Consider the following 15,268-nt stretch of genomic DNA (forward strand, 5'->3'; position numbering starts at 1 on the left):
CAGGAGTTTGGGGAGAAGTATTTAAATTACTGGGTTGTTTCGGTTTTATGGCAAGTTAAGTGGCTGTTTGTTGCGCTACGGGTCCTGGTGGAGGGACAAAAACCATCAACAATCCAGTCTCAACTTACAACAGTGGTGGGCGGGTGTTTTGCGCCCTTCAGGTGTCCCTCGTAAACCTCATGTCCGAATGATAAGCGGCTCTTTATCGGGCTGTTAGTGCTTTATTGCGTCTTTATGTCTGATAAGTCTGTGTGTTGTGTCTTTGTTTAAAGTCCCAGCGAAGCCAAACCTAAAATAATACACTACATCGTCTGATTTCTGTTGTCGTGTTTGGTCATTTTCCTCTTTGTCTCTCATTGTTACTTTGAATTGCTCAGTAGTAAACTGCTCTGTGAACAAAGTCCAGTTATAATTCTTCTCTTTCCTTTTCTGACACAACAGGATAACAATCATGTGATTTTAGTAATGCATTGAAATAGATATGTAACCACTACAAATTAAACAATTAGATAACTAAAAATAGAAATGCTGTAATAATTTGCACTTAAGAAAGTGGGGGAAAGTGGCATTTAAGGTCACAACACGCTTCAGATGTAGGTTGTTTGGCTACAGATGAAAAGATAATGCGATCAAACATGTCACTTAAAGTGACTCACTTTCAGTCTCGAAAAAACAGTCAGTAGAATAACTGATAATGTAAGCAATCGTTAGTTGAAGCCCTATATTTGCTATAAGATTAACCTTTTTTTTTTTTTTCATTGCACCAAAGAGCATGATATGACCACACGGGCCGCTCGTTCAACTAGTGGTTACGCCATTCCCGACAGGACCTGAACGCAGCATCCGGCCAGGGGCGGGTAGGCGCTAACCGTGCAGTATGGCGGACGATGGAGACAGTTCGAGCGGACCAGTTGACACAAGCGGCGGGCAGGGGGCAGCGGATGAGTCGGACGGGCTCGGCCTCGGCGGGATGTTGCTGAATATCAGTATTTTGGTTCTGGTGGTGGTGGTCTGTCTGGCGGTGTACCGGCGGTGGGGCAGGCGGCTCGTCGCTGACGCGGCCCAGGGCGACGAGGCCTCGGCGCTTCCCAAGATGAGGAGACGGGACTTCACTTTGGAGCAGTTGCGGGAGTACGACGGACTCCAGAACCCCCGCATCCTGATGGCTGTCAACATGAAAATTTTCGACGTGACCAGCGGCAAAAAGTTTTACGGAAAAGGTGAGCTGGCAGTGGGTAGATGAGGAGCTGACAGTTAGCTGACACGTCTCCGCTTGTGTTGAGTTGTCCTGAACAAAAATTTGGGCGCAAACCGATGAGGTTAGCTTAGCTCTGTGGCTTTGTCTGTGTTTTTGAATGGGATGCTAGCTGTTAGCTTACTAGCACGGCGTCTGGGGTCGTGACTGTTGTGAAGCTGTTTGAACACCTCCAAACTTAACACCCACGTAAGTTGCAGTAAACCTGTGAAACTTTTTGGATGAAGTTCTTAATTCAAGGCTAAAGTCTAAGGTTTTAACCCGCTAGCCTGCTAACGTTAGCCTGTTAGCTTGTTGACGTGCACAGACGCACTGCTCTGTCTGGATGTCTGGTTCGGAGCCGCCGCTTGTTTACAGTGATGGGACTCACCATGCATGGATATCTGGAGAGTTGCACCAAGGTTTCAATCTTAAAACATATTAATTTTGCTATATTTGCTAATGCAAAGCCTAGTTTAGTGTAGAAAAGATGTGTTTTAAGCAGTCGGAAAGCTGTGTAAAGTTAACTAGCTATGGCTGGCTCAGGGAAAGGGAATAACATGTATGAACCGACATGAGGAGCAAATCCCACGTTTCTTTACTTTCACCAAGAACGCTTCAGTCGTCATATGACTTCTGCTGTTAGTGCTGTGAAGCAAGGCCAGCCTGCTGCTCAACATTTTCTCTGACCTGGCGGACTCACCCAACAGCTCTGTAATAAACTATAATTATTCAAACACCTTCCCAGCGGCGTCACGTGTCCCTGCTGCTACCCAACACCTACAGGACCGAGCCAAGGTGCTGAGTCCGTCCAGCTCCGTGTCATGACACTCAGCCGGAAGAGCCACACTGGAGCTGGATGGGCCAAGCTGCCTGCATCGCAGTGGACTGTCTTCCAGGGACAGCCAGCTGATCAGTCCACACGTCAGCTGAGAGGACTGTCATTTAACTACTGTTTGGTGATCGATTGAATTTGGCTCTGAGCGCGTTTCAGGGTTCAGCTTCTGGATAGTGAGGAGTTTCTCTGCTCCGACTGACAAGCAGCTGATCTCTGAGCGTGTGTCTTTATTATATCCACCCAGAGGATGAATAAGAAAGGAGATCATATTCAGATGCAGCCCTGCTCTGCTGGTTCGAGGACGGTCTGACTGCAGCTGTCATTTACAGCCGGCTCTCGGGTTTTCAGACGTGGCTCAGTAATTTCTTCTTTTGTTGTGAGTCACGATTCATGACGGTATAAAAAACAATATGAGTCTAAGAATAGCAAAATAAAAATATCAGTGTGTGGCCGTGGTGCTGCTCGGGCTTGCTGTGAAGCGGTTTTATCTTAAAAATGCTTGTAGTTGTGCACGTTAGGAGCACATCTAATCTTGGAGGCGATAAGGCTTCCCTGCTCGTGGTCGGCAGATTGAACGCTGGACTGTTTTTCTCTCTGTTGCACAATTAAAAGGAGAAAATGCGAGGGCCTGCTGAGCCTTCACATGCTGGTCAGATGATGTTCCGCTGAAGATGACGAAAGTTTTAAACCACAGAAAACTTGAGGGAGGCCCAGGGCGTCGTTCACCACATTCAGATCGAGGCTGAATACCAAGAGTGTGTTGATATCAGATAACTGGAAATCAACCCCACATCTAAACACAGTGTCCTTTGTAAAGTCCTCTACCAATCCAGCACTGAAAAACACTTTGACTAAACATTCATCGGAGCTGTGATCGGTCAAAAAACAAACCGTCTGTATCACAGTCTGTCTGAGTGGATCCCTCAGTGTTGGTGATTTGGGATAAACTGATCAAACTTTATCTCCTGATACAGATTCAGCTCAGCTCAATGTGTCTGCTGATTCTGACCCCGTCGCTCTCTTTTCACAAACTTTGTGCATTAATTCATTATTTGCAGTCGATGGCTGTGGCGCTAACATCTGCGTCGATGTCCAGCTGTGACAAATTAAATATAACCGACGGCAGGAAAACTGATATAAAAGCTGTATTAAGTCTGGTCCATCAGATCAGTTCTTCCCCTTTGATAATGTGATGATATTTTAGCTGAAGCATAAAATCACTTCAAAACAGCCAGATCGCTGATAGATGAGCTGATTAGCTTGCAGCTGACTTCACTGCATCGACGTTTACGTCAGTCAATAAGAAGCCAAACGCGAATTTATAGAGCACAAATGTCAAAGGTTCGTTTGAGGTAATTCTGGGTTATAATGGCCAATTTATTGTCCTCAGATTTCGGTACTGGTGTCAACAGTTTGGTAGAAACACTCAGTGTTATGTTCTAACTTAGAGCTGCATCTAAGTGCTGTTTTTATTACTGATTAATTCACCAATTATTTCCTTGATTAATTGATGAAAAGGAAACAAAACATAAACAAACAAGGACTCTGAGCAGCTGGAGGCGATGAAGGTTTGAAGGAAGCGATTAATTATCAAAACAGTTCTTTAATTCATTTTCTGACAGTCGACTAATAGATTAATGGACTAATCTCTGCAGCTTTAATTTAAACTCCAGTGCGTCCTTTAATTCCGTTTAAAGGCGCTCTGGAGATTTCCAGAATCCCAGAAAATATCCCGTCACGTCGCAGCGTCACTTTCATGTTAATTCGCCTTCCAGCTGTAAAAACGGCGTCACCACCAAAAGAATTTCTGCCTAGTCACCCTCATCAGACTTTCAGAAAGAGAAAAGCTTGTTTGATTTTTCAGCAGCTCAGAGAACTTACTGTATCCGCGCTGCATTCAAGTGCTTTGCTTATTGTGTAAGGCTGTTAATGGGAAGCAGCAGCAGTCACATGACGCAGGCGTCAAGAGTTAATTGCCTGGAGTTGACTTATTGTTTGACTGGAGCTGTTTTTGTGCAGTTTTTATTCTTATTAAATGAGTCTGAAACAGCGTTAAACCTTACAGACTGGGCAGGAGGCCGACTGTGTCCTCAGGACTCAGCAGCGAGCTCGGATCAGCTCACACACGGGTACATTTTTAGAACAGCGACGCCGGAGCGATTTTAACCTGAGAGTGGACGAGCGAGTGGGAAACTGCTCCGCTCAGACTCTCATTCATCCTCACTCTCGTGTTTTTCCTCCCTCAGATGGTCCTTACGGCATTTTCGCTGGCCGGGATGCTTCGAGAGGCCTGGCCACCTTCTGCCTGGAGAAAGACGCCCTGAGAGACGAGTACGACGACTTGTCCGACCTCAACGCTGTACAGATGGAGAGCGTGAGGGAGTGGGAGATGCAGTTCATGGGTAGGCTCGTTTCCGCTCCTCGGGTTTTCGTTTGGCTCAGATTTCGCAGACGCCGGCGTCCCGCGGCGTCTCTGCGTGTTTCGTCAGGTCAAACCGAGGCTCCGAAACACAAACACAAGTTTGTTGAGCTTCTCTGCGTCTCCAGGAGCATTCGCTGCTTTCTGTCTCATATCACAGTTCAAACAAAGTGTTTTACTCTTCAATTATTCAAAGCCAGAAGTCAAACGAGCATCTGTAACCAGGCTGTTGACCAGATTCACTCGCTTCATTCAGATCTGTAGTGTTCAGAGCGAAGAACGACGAGGACGCTCAGGTTTCATAGTCTGATGTTTGTTTGTTTGTGCAGACGAGAGAGACGCAGCGTAAACAGGTTGAAACCTAAAGAAAGAAACGCGCAGTGACGGCAGACCTGCAGGTCGAACACCAACATGAGAAAAGGTCACAGTTCAGGAGCAAAACGATGTCGACAGACTGAGCTGAGCAGAGCTGCTGGAGGTTTGAATCGTCAGGGAGGAACTTCACCAAGACGTCCTCAGACAGCTCGTCATCTTCAGTCAACGGTTCAGTCCAACGACGTTCATTTAATGTCTGAACTGATGCGTCAGAGTGGAGATCCTGATGATCCGTTCATCACTTTAGTCACTTTTTAAATACCATGAGTTTGTTAACGGAGCATCCCGTGGTTTGAAAGTTTCTCAGGGTCGTTTTTTGGTTTGAGGGATTTGTGACGGAATCTTTGTCGACGACGATCGATTCGTTGAGAAAATGAGAAAATTCATCAGAATTAATCAAAATAATCGATAGTTGTAGTTTTCAAAGAGTCACTGAGCAACGATTGATCGACAGGTTGATTGACAGAAACTGTCGACAGCGTTGATCGTCTCTTTCCTGCTTTTCTTTGTTTGGGACCGTAAACAGAATATTTTTGGTTTAGACTGTTTGATTCTATCATCAAACGGCTGCTGTTTAATTTTCTGTGATTCATTTCCTTGTTTTTCTTCCTCACTTTTAACTCGTTTCATCGCTGTCTTGCAGAAAAATACGATTACGTCGGGCGGTTGCTGAAACCCGGGGACGAGCCGTCGGAGTACACGGACGAGGAGGACATCAAGGACCACCTGAAACACGACTGAGCGGTTCCATCACGCCGACCAAAGCCAGGAGCCCCAAACAGCTGCGACAGACCGCCCCCAACCTCCTCCTCTTCCTCCTGCCCCATCCATCCACCCGCCACTCCTTTCTCCTGCCCCCACCCCCCGAACCCTCCGCCTCCTGAATCTGTCCAGGGCTGTTCTGGAAGGGCAGGACTCACGTCTCAACGCCCGGACCTCCCTCCCTCTTCATCCTGCGAAGACTTCCGCCAACAGAAGGAAAAGCTTGGACGAGGGCGCTTCTCACCACGGAACACACGTGTGGGGGGTGGGGGAGGGGTCGCGCCGTTAGGTGTATTCGAAACAAAACCACATTAATACGTTAGTAAATTGTCCAGAGGGGGGACGCGTGGTCATCGTGGTCGCCGCTGAACGCTGGGTGGAGGTTGGTCCAAACCCGCCGGTCAAAGATGATCGGCCAATCGGGATGGGGAAGCAGATCGCTCTTTTTTATCTTCGGTTCAGTCACACGGCAACTGAAACTGCTTCGGCTTCGGACAGCTCATCAATCAGTCACTTCTGTTTGTTTTTGTTCAAATCACCCCCCCCCCCCCCCCGATGAGAGGGCGGCGCTCGGGCCTGAGCTGTGCTGTGGGGGGGCGGGGCGTCGCATTTTCCTGTTGTGTTTGTAGTGTATGCACTACTAGTTTTCTTTGTTTGTCACCATGTGATTGTATTCGTGAGTAGCGTAGCAGGCGGGAAGGTCTCTGTTTTGTTTTGTTTTTTGGGGGCCGGCAGGGCGGGCAGCGGGTTGGGGGGGGGGGTTAAAGGTCCTTGCCATATGAATCTTGTTTTGAATCACATCAGACGGACTGAATCACTGATCGGGAATACAAAGGGAAGGTGATAAGGCAGTCCTAATCAATCGACTCAATTGTTTACATGCCTCACGAGCCAGCTGCAAGTCTGTAGATTCCCCTGAAAATGGTCCAAGTATTAATTGTGCCTTATTTTGTTTGTCGTGTCGGTCGTGATCGTTCTAACGGGAGGCGAGCGGAGGGGTGGAGGTGTGGGTTTTTCTTAGACTCGGTCCCCCAGACTTTAAAGAAGGCATACGTTCTGTCAGTCGTCCACGCACAGACTGTAATATTTCCCCACTTCACAAACTCTGTAAATAGACCGTATGAATTACTCAGTGTTACTGCCATATTTATGTAGTTGATGAACTCCATATATGTATAATGCTATGTTGTATCGGCCAAAACCCCCATGGTTTGTGTTTCTGTTTTTTTTTTTTCTTTCGGTTTTTGAACTTCTTTTTAAACGTGGGTGAATTTCCCAAAAAACAAAACAAAAAAAAGGAGCGTTGCAAAGTGCTGCAGGGCGGGACCGGGAGCTGTTCTTCTGCGAGTTGTTTTCGGAGACGTTGCTTATCCTGTAAATATATCTATCATTTTATTAAAGCATGTGCAACAACAAAGTGAGCTATGCCGAATTCCCACCACGTCATGTATTTAAATGTTGGGTGTGTGTGTGCGTGTCTGCGTGACAGAAGCAGGAAGGGATTTGTTCATGCATAATAAATCAATTTGGTTAATAATTGAAGATGTCTGGATTTTATTGGCTTTTAAAGACGATATGATGGGATCCCGACCAGGAAAGTGTTTTATTGTTCATTAAGATGTTTAACGGTGTCAGGAGCACACAAACACACAGACAGCGAGGAGGAAGAGCTGCATGAAGCTCAGCTTCATCACTGAGCCGAGTTCAGGCCTCTGAATCAGGAAGCAGATGTTCAACCTGCAGCTGATTCACTGACTGAAGCTACAAACATGAAGATCTTGTAGGATATGATGCGTCGCTGTTGATGAAACTAGCTAACGGTGTACGAAGTCCTTCAGATGAGCTCGACCTGAAACATTTACAGCACTAAACACTAAAATGCAGCATTAATATAACGAAGGGCTGCAGGTGACGATGGTGACGGTGATTCATCGATTAGTTTGGTCTAGAAAATGTTGGTCAGAGATGTGAAGAAAATATCCACATTTAAGAAACAAATCAGGGAATTTTGACTTTTTTTCTTTAAAAAAATGACTGAAATTTATCAGCAGCTCTAATGCAGTAAAACGCTGAGGAGCATTTTACTGCACCATGACTACTTCTGATAATTGAAGTAAAATTTGCTGATAATACTGAGTTGCTGATGCTTCTACTTAAGTATTCAGAGAGTGCAGTGGAGCATCACAGTGTGATATTAGTACTTCCTCCACTGCTGTTTATCAGATTAATGTAGTGAAGTGAAAACTAAAATATTTCCTTTGAAATAAAGTGGATGCATAAAGTGGAAGTACTCAAATGAAGTACGGAAGTTGAGTAGAAGTACTCAGTTACTCTCCGGCTCTGACTGAACCTCAGTAATGTTCATTCATGTGGAGATAAAAGTTTTGAGAGTCTCTAAAAATAAACCCGAGTGAAGCCAACAGCAGCTCAGCAGCGCCGCCGCTGCTGCTGCGGATGATCCCGGAACTGCAGCCTGACGCTGAGCCGTGTGTGTGTGTGTGTGTGTGTGTGTGTGTGTGTGTGTGTGTGTGTGTGTGTGTGTGTGTGTGTTTCAGTGAAACTCGTCGCTGTTGCTGCTCATCGACCAGCTCAGCCTCGGTCCTCTGATCCCTTGAAGCGATGAGTTCCACCCGCCGATGATTCGTCGACCATTTCACTCCGAGTTCATCCCGACAGCAGCTCCTCAACGCACCACCGACATCTTGGCTGTTTTGGCTGAAAAAACTCCCTGAATACACACCCAAAAAAAAGAAATCCTCCGCCTGTCCCCGCCGATCGGGTCATCTTTGAGAGCATTCCAGGAAACAGCAGCAGGTGAGCGACGACCCTGCAGACGGATCCGGTTTGTGCTTATTCACATTAAATTTGGAATCAAGTAGTTGGGATTCCTGCAGAGACTGACGCTCCTTCTCCATTAGCAGCGCAGCAATGGCAGAGCATCTGTCCCAGAGTGAGCTGGACTACCCGTTTAAACTTCTGGAGTATTTCAACGGCTTCAGGGTGTCTAAGGTAACCGCGCAGAGTTCATGTTTCAGCTGCAGGACTTCACCCACAGTTTGACGCGCAGCCTTCATCGCTGCGGCGGGGCTGCGACCAGCCTCCATCTCCTCAGCTTATCCATTAGTTTTAAGTCCCCAAAGCGGAAGCTGGCGTTTTCACATTGGCTTCTGCAAGCCTAATGATATTTAATATTAATAATAAACTTAGAAGAAATGCAGCTCAGATTGCTTCACAACAAGAAATCACATTCACCAAGAGCTTCATGTAGAAAACAGAGTAAAACCCTCTTAATGATAATGGTAAAAAAAAAAAAAAAAAAATACAGAGAATGCTTCATAAAATCACTGATTAATGGTCATAAAGTTAAAAAAAGGATGCACAGAAAGCTTAAAATCATGTAAAATACAGCGTTTTAACAGCAGTGCAGCAGATCAAAAGGCCTGTATCAGCAAAAAAGGAGTCATTTAGAGTCATATTGTGCAAATATTCACACCTGACAAGTTAAAACCAGCAAATCTTTGTAATAAGAATTACTCAGAGGAACAAACACGTGATCAGAAGAGTTTCAGATCCATTTTCTTTTGTTTGACTCAATAATCAGATCATTTGTTTCAGATCTGATTTGCTGATTATTCAGCCGCTAAAGCACTTTGTGCTACACTGTATATGTATGAAAAGAGCTCTATAAATAAAGATTGATTGATTGATGAAGCATCTGTGAATCAAAGTCTTCAGTTTGTTGTTTGTCTGCCTGTAACGATCAAAGTGATCAATCAGTCGTCGAACCTGAAATGAATCCTTTCAGTGTGTTCTGGAGCTTTCAGTCATGTCACATGATCTTCATCAGCAGGTAGATTTTGCACAGTCAAACTGTAGATTTTTATTTTGCAGTCTAAGCTAAATGCTAACATCAGCATGCTAACATACTTACAAAAATAGTGCTAACATGCTAATGTTTCGTGAGCAGACGTAAAGCTAGCCTTGTTAATAATGTTAGGTTAGCATGTTAGCATGCTAACAGTTGCTCAGTAAGAAAGCAGGTGCGCTGAGGCAGCTGAGGCTGATGGAGTGTCGTCAGTCTACCTGTAGAGAGGTGCTGAAGAGGCACTTTGTTCATCCCTCCAGGTGATATTTTCAGCCTGTGAGCTGGGAGTGTTTGACCTCCTGCTGAAGTCCCAGGAGCCCCTCAGCGCCCAGCACATCGCCCGGGAGCTGAGCACCAGCGTGGACGGGATGGAGAGGCTGCTAGACGCGCTGGTGGGCATCGAGATCCTGGAGGTGGAGAACACAAACGGGACAGGTGAGGAGGAGGAGGAGGAGGAGGAGGAGGAGGCGATGAGCAGATGTAGCAATATACCACATGTGGCCAAAAGTATGAGGACACCCGTGGAAAACATGGGGATGCCTGAACGTCCCACCGCCTGCAGGGGTCTGAGCTCATTCAGCCATGAGAGAGCTGTTTCATGCTGTCTGCTCTATTGTATTTGCTTTTTGATCTTATGGTTGCTTGTTTGCTTATTCTTGTCCATTGAATGACTTTAGTGTTTGCTTACCAGGTGTATTGAGGACGTATTTTTCTAAATCTCACCTGCACATTCCGCTTCTGTGCTTTTTTTGTTTTAAAATAATAATTTATGACAAAGTGAAGCATTAAATGTGCAAATATAAGAAGCTTTAATTGGAGAATGTTGAAAAAACAGACATCATCAGTTGATTACTAGCTGTTGAAACCGTGAGCATGATGCTGGGATCTGGTGTCACTCTGGTTTGAAGCTGATCAGTGTGAACGCTGTCTGTTTAAACAGCTTTGTACAGCAGCACCGACGTGGCAAATCTTTACCTGGCCAAAGGCAGTGCCAAGTCTCTCCACGACATGATCGTCTACCAATCACAGACCATCTACCCGCTGTGGAACAACATGGGGGACGCCGTCAGGTCAGTGCGTTCAGACGGGACAAAGTCAGGTGACTGAGCGAGCGGACATTTTGCTTTTAACGAGGCTCGTTAAGCTTTCGGTCGCAGGCTAAACGCTGCATTCATGTTCCTCTTAGAGTCTCTTATCAGTCTCAGATATGGATGTTCTGCACTTGCTGTTCCAGAACAAGCAGGAATATTTGAAAATGATGTATTTGATGTGAACAGTTACAAACAGCCGTTTGTGTTTCTCCACCACGCAGGGAGGGAAAGAACCAGAATGAGAAGACCTTCGGCCTTCCGCCAGAGGAAATCTTCCAAGCTATTTACAGGTGGGTGTTGATTTTGCTGCTTCAGACTCTTGTTGTATGACTTCATGCCTCTGTGGTGTTAAAATCTTTGTGTTTTATGATTCTGTGCTTGATCGTATTCCACCCAGATCGGAGGAGGAGATGCTGAAGTTCATGGGTCTGATGAACTCCTCGTGGGTTCTCGACGGACACGACATCGTGACAGCGTTCAACCTCTCCTGCTTTCAGAACATAGTGGATCTTGGAGGTAAGAGGTAAAAGGTGCAGTGTGTCAGATATGGTCACCTGTCGAGGGTTCCTCCAACAGATAGGGGGCAGCATTTCACCAGAGTAACCGCTAATTGTTGTTAGCTGGTTAGCTCAGTTCACGACCCTGTTAGCTGACCGGAGTCTGGCTGGTCTGGGAGCTCGGAGTACTGGGGGATTGTTGGTGTTAACACCAGGGATCAGGACTGAACCTTAAACTCAGACGGTGTCAAACAAACTGGCCGCTCACATGCGCCTCCAGCTGAAACTGCAGTGGGCTGTACTACCAGACTGTCGCCTCCTCTGGTAGAAAGTGGTACTACAGACAAGGCGTGCTGCAGCTAGCTGGTTAGCATGCTAACATCAGTAGATATCTCACTTTGACCACATGGAAATTATAAAATGGTAAAAACACACAAAATAAGTCATCTGGATCAGAATGTTTTTGTCTAAATTGAGGTGAAATGGGATCAGTAGATCAAAAGACAGCAGAATGTCAGCTGTTACTCTGTTAACAGTTGTTTCACTCCAAACACTTTGTTGACTTCCTGTTCTTCTGTCTGAATATTTCCCAGGATGCACGGGTGCTCTGGCGCGTGAGATGGCGAAGGCGTATCCGTCCTCCTCCGTCAGCGTGTTTGACCTCCCGCAGGTCGTAGAGACGGCTCAGAAACATTTCTGTCAGGAGAACGATGTGATTACGTTTCAAACCGGTGAGTCTCACCCGCCTCGTCCAACAATGTATTACACAAATTATCATTTATTTATTGAGCATAAGTTTCTTATTAACATACATGTAAGGATTAGGGTTAGGTTATTAATTCCACTCGCTGTCAATAAGCAGTAATCAGGAGGTTATTAAGGGAAAACTCGCTTCAGTAAGTGCTTCATAATAACTAATAATGAGCCAGTATGTTACTAATATACATGCTCAAGCGAATGCATTGTACCTCATTGCAGGAGTGTGTCAGTTTTAGGTTGGTGTACTCCATAAAATGAGCCCTGTCGTCCGTTCAAACAGCCTCGAGTGGTCACATCCTCTCTGCTTCTGTGCAGGAGATTTCTTCAGCGGTGAAGTTCCTCCTGCTGACCTGTACGTCCTGGCCAGAATCATCCACGACTGGCCTGAAGAGAAGTGCCTGACGCTGCTGAAGAAGATCTATGAGGCCTGCAAACCGGGTGAGTTTCTGGTTTGTGGGATTTCAATCTCTCAGTCTCTTCAAACTGATGAACAGCAGCTGTCTTCTTCAAACACAGATATACAGACGATTCTGAGACACGCCGGAGGTTATTAAACTCAGCTTAAAGACATGTTCCTCAGATCCTCAATAACGCTCCCTCCTTTAGCAGCCTTCCTAAATGCTGACTCACTTCACCTGTTCATACACACACATTCACAGCACTCAGTATCTTTGTTCGTGTCCGTCTTCCGGGCAGGCGGCGGCGTCCTCCTGGTGGAGACCATGCTGTTTGAGAACAGACGAGGACCCGTCATGGCTCAGCTCTTCTCCCTCAACATGCTGGTGCAGGCGGAGGGCCGGGAGCGCCCGCCGTCAGAGTACACCCACATCCTCAACAAGTCCGGCTTCTGCAACGTTCAGGTGTGCCGGACCGGCAAGACCTACGACGCCATCCTGGCCATCAGATGAGCTGAGACTGAGGCCGGGAAAAGAATCCCTCAAGTCTGGGAAAGAGAAGGAAGTTGAACTTTTCAAGGCCTTGAAAAGGTTTGGAAGTGGTCGCCCGTCTCAGTGCACCCGTATCTCCAGTTTATGTTGTTGTCAACCCCAGTGAGACTTTGCTTTTCAAGAATCGTACGAATGCAAACCGTCTGTGGACTGAAGTCGCTGCTGGATGAGATTTTTGATCAGTTCTTGTCTCTTTAAGTAATACTGAAAACAAGATTCAGCATCTTTGTAAAGAATCAGATCAAAATGTAGCATTAGACTCACCGACAATCAGATCAGGTTACAGGAAGAGTTTGACAGTTTGGGAAACATGTTTATTTGCTTTCTTTCTGAAACTAAAATGAAAAGATTCTTATCACTCTCATGTCTGTACACTAAATATGAGGCTACAGCCAGCAGCCAGTTATCTTAGTTTAGTTTAGTTTAGCTTAGCTTAGCATAAAGGCAGGAAACAGTCAGTCTGGCTCTGAGCAAAAGTAATAAAAACTCATGAATTAGCGCGTTAAATCTCATTTGTTTTATCTGCACAAAAACCAAAGTGTGAAAGAAAACAAATTGTGGTTATGTGGCTATTTAAGTCTTTATGCTAAGCTAAGCTAAGTGGCTTCTAGTTTTAGCTTTACGTTTAATGGACAGACATGAGAGGCAGCTTAATCTTGTTGTCTAATTCTCCACAAGAAAGTGAACAACGAATGTTTCCCAAAAGGTGGAACTATCTAACTAACTAACTAAGACTTTCCATAAATGGCCAGTAGAGCAGCACTTACTTCATCATTTTATAAAGCTCTGATATTTTACATATTGATCATTTTAACAGTGTTATAAACCAAAAGATGGTTTTTTACTTTGTTGACTTTAACATGCTTAAAAGTACTAAAATCTGCTCAATATCTACAGTCATATCTTCTAAATATCACTAATCAGTATCACTAAATAGAGCCGTCTTATCAGATTTTAGTTTTGTTATTGGTCACAATATTTCTGGAGCCTCGTGGAGGTGTATTCCAAATATTATAATCCAATAAATGATAGATTTGGAACAGCTTTTTAATCAATATTCAGCCATAATTTTGGACCAGTAGTGCATGAAGATGATCTGTAGCTCATTTCGAAAAACTATGTTTACAAGAAATTTTGTAATAATTATCTTGGATTTGTTGTTGATTTCAGTTTATTTTCACCTGTTTTTTAATCTTTAAACTACCAACAATTTCTAATATTTTCTTAGAGACACAGAAACAAACCAAAATAGAGTCACGTAAACATATAAACTGCATCATTTCCATTTAATCAACTGAGTATTTTAAAAATCTTTTAAAGTCAATAACATCAAAAATAACCACATCATCCATACCAAACACATTAGAACACAAGTTACAGCCATAGCTCTACATGATCTGTGTAATTGTGTTGAAACATACAAGAAAAAAGGGTGAAATGACGTTTACAGGAGAAACAAACCAGCTGCATGTTCACTGTTCTAAAGACGTATCTGTCCTAAATCTGTCTTCATATATTCAAGTCTTTTAACACCCAGAGAAGCTTATTCAGTGTTAGTGTGTTCACTTATTTTCATTCACAGAAGAAGAAATCAACCCAAAAGCCTGATGTGCAGCCAAGAAGCAAAGTGTGTGTGTGTGTGTTGTGATGTTGTGTTCGTGTGACTGTTCATCGTGATGAGTTCAGGTTCCCTCTCAGACTGCATGTAGATCAGACTCTGCAGCACAAACGTGCTCCGTTTACCTCCATCATTCCTCAGCTGGTGTTAGAAAGTTCTCATGTTCCCATTTCTGGTCTAAGTTACTGTGTTAAACTGTTCTGTAGACGTTTGTTTGCTGTATTTCCAGAACATCTCGTGTCAGTAACAGAAAGCAGTTTACATCATCTCAGCTCCTTTAAGTACTGAAAATGTCACATATTGGTAACAGGATGAGGTTTTCCGTTTAAGTTGATGTGTATGTTATTTTCTGTGATTTGCATGTGCGTCATAGATGAGGTGTGAATGTGAAATATGCAGATGTTTGTTAGAAACATAAAAACGGTCCTTTTCGAACCAACACGAGCATCTTCTGGTCATTTTATGTGTTGGCAGCATGCGTCCTTCACATTCATCATATGTGAAAAATGATTCAGTCATAACCCTCCTCATACACTGACTCTGAACTTAACCTGAGCAGGTACGTTCATGCTGACAATTTAAAGAATATATCCAATTGAAGTGTACCAAGTACATTTCCATGATAGCATTATGCTACGTAAGGTATTTTAGAAAATGTAATGCTTTGTTTTCAGGTATCACTGTTTCATATGTAATGATTGGCCAATGTCACCATGCAGTCATGTCAGCAGAGTATTTGATGAGTCTTGGCTGAGTTTTCTTACCAAAAGGAGAAAAGTGGATGTTGAGGTGTAATAATAAAATGTCTGGATTTTCCTCTGACTCATTAAACCTTTGCAGGTGCTTTTCATCACGTAGTATTG

The 15,268-nt window shown here is 44.5% G+C and overlaps 2 protein-coding genes across 3 annotated transcripts; both read left to right on the top strand.

Moving 5' to 3' along the window:
- Positions 1–832: 832 nt before the first annotated feature.
- pgrmc2 (progesterone receptor membrane component 2) lies at positions 833–7,170 on the top strand. The gene is made up of 3 exons (XM_076749392.1): positions 833–1,220; positions 4,319–4,474; positions 5,510–7,170. Exons 1-3 carry the CDS (start codon positions 878–880, stop codon positions 5,605–5,607), a joined length of 597 nt encoding a protein of 198 aa, XP_076605507.1. The 5' UTR covers positions 833–877; the 3' UTR covers positions 5,608–7,170.
- Positions 7,171–8,111: 941 nt separating this feature from the next.
- On the top strand, positions 8,112–14,844 carry asmt2 (acetylserotonin O-methyltransferase 2). Of its 2 annotated transcripts, none has more exons than XM_076749540.1 (9): positions 8,112–8,442; positions 8,550–8,637; positions 9,754–9,928; positions 10,434–10,563; positions 10,806–10,874; positions 10,982–11,100; positions 11,675–11,812; positions 12,156–12,278; positions 12,537–14,844. In XM_076749540.1, exons 2-9 carry the CDS (start codon positions 8,557–8,559, stop codon positions 12,746–12,748), a joined length of 1,047 nt encoding a protein of 348 aa, XP_076605655.1. In that variant the 5' UTR covers positions 8,112–8,442; positions 8,550–8,556; the 3' UTR covers positions 12,749–14,844. The 2 variants fall into 2 exon arrangements, with proteins under 2 accessions (XP_076605655.1, XP_076605656.1); XM_076749541.1 differs by having other exon boundaries at positions 8,302–8,442; positions 8,547–8,637.
- Positions 14,845–15,268: the final 424 nt, after the last annotated feature.

This window comes from Chaetodon auriga, chromosome 14, assembly GCF_051107435.1.
Source record: "Chaetodon auriga isolate fChaAug3 chromosome 14, fChaAug3.hap1, whole genome shotgun sequence".
Lineage (NCBI taxonomy): Eukaryota > Metazoa > Chordata > Actinopteri > Chaetodontiformes > Chaetodontidae > Chaetodon > Chaetodon auriga.

Coding starts and splice junctions, on each gene's coding strand:
- asmt2 (XM_076749540.1), top strand. CDS start 8,557: ATGGCAGAGCATCTGTCCCAGAGTGAGCTGGACTACCCGTTTAAACTT. Junction 9,929..10,433: donor GGAGAACACAAACGGGACAG/GTGAGGAGGAGG, acceptor CTGTTTAAACAG/CTTTGTACAGCAGCACCGAC. Junction 10,875..10,981: donor ATCTTCCAAGCTATTTACAG/GTGGGTGTTGAT, acceptor TATTCCACCCAG/ATCGGAGGAGGAGATGCTGA.
- pgrmc2 (XM_076749392.1), top strand. CDS start 878: ATGGCGGACGATGGAGACAGTTCGAGCGGACCAGTTGACACAAGCGGC. Junction 1,221..4,318: donor CAAAAAGTTTTACGGAAAAG/GTGAGCTGGCAG, acceptor TTCCTCCCTCAG/ATGGTCCTTACGGCATTTTC. Junction 4,475..5,509: donor GTGGGAGATGCAGTTCATGG/GTAGGCTCGTTT, acceptor GCTGTCTTGCAG/AAAAATACGATTACGTCGGG.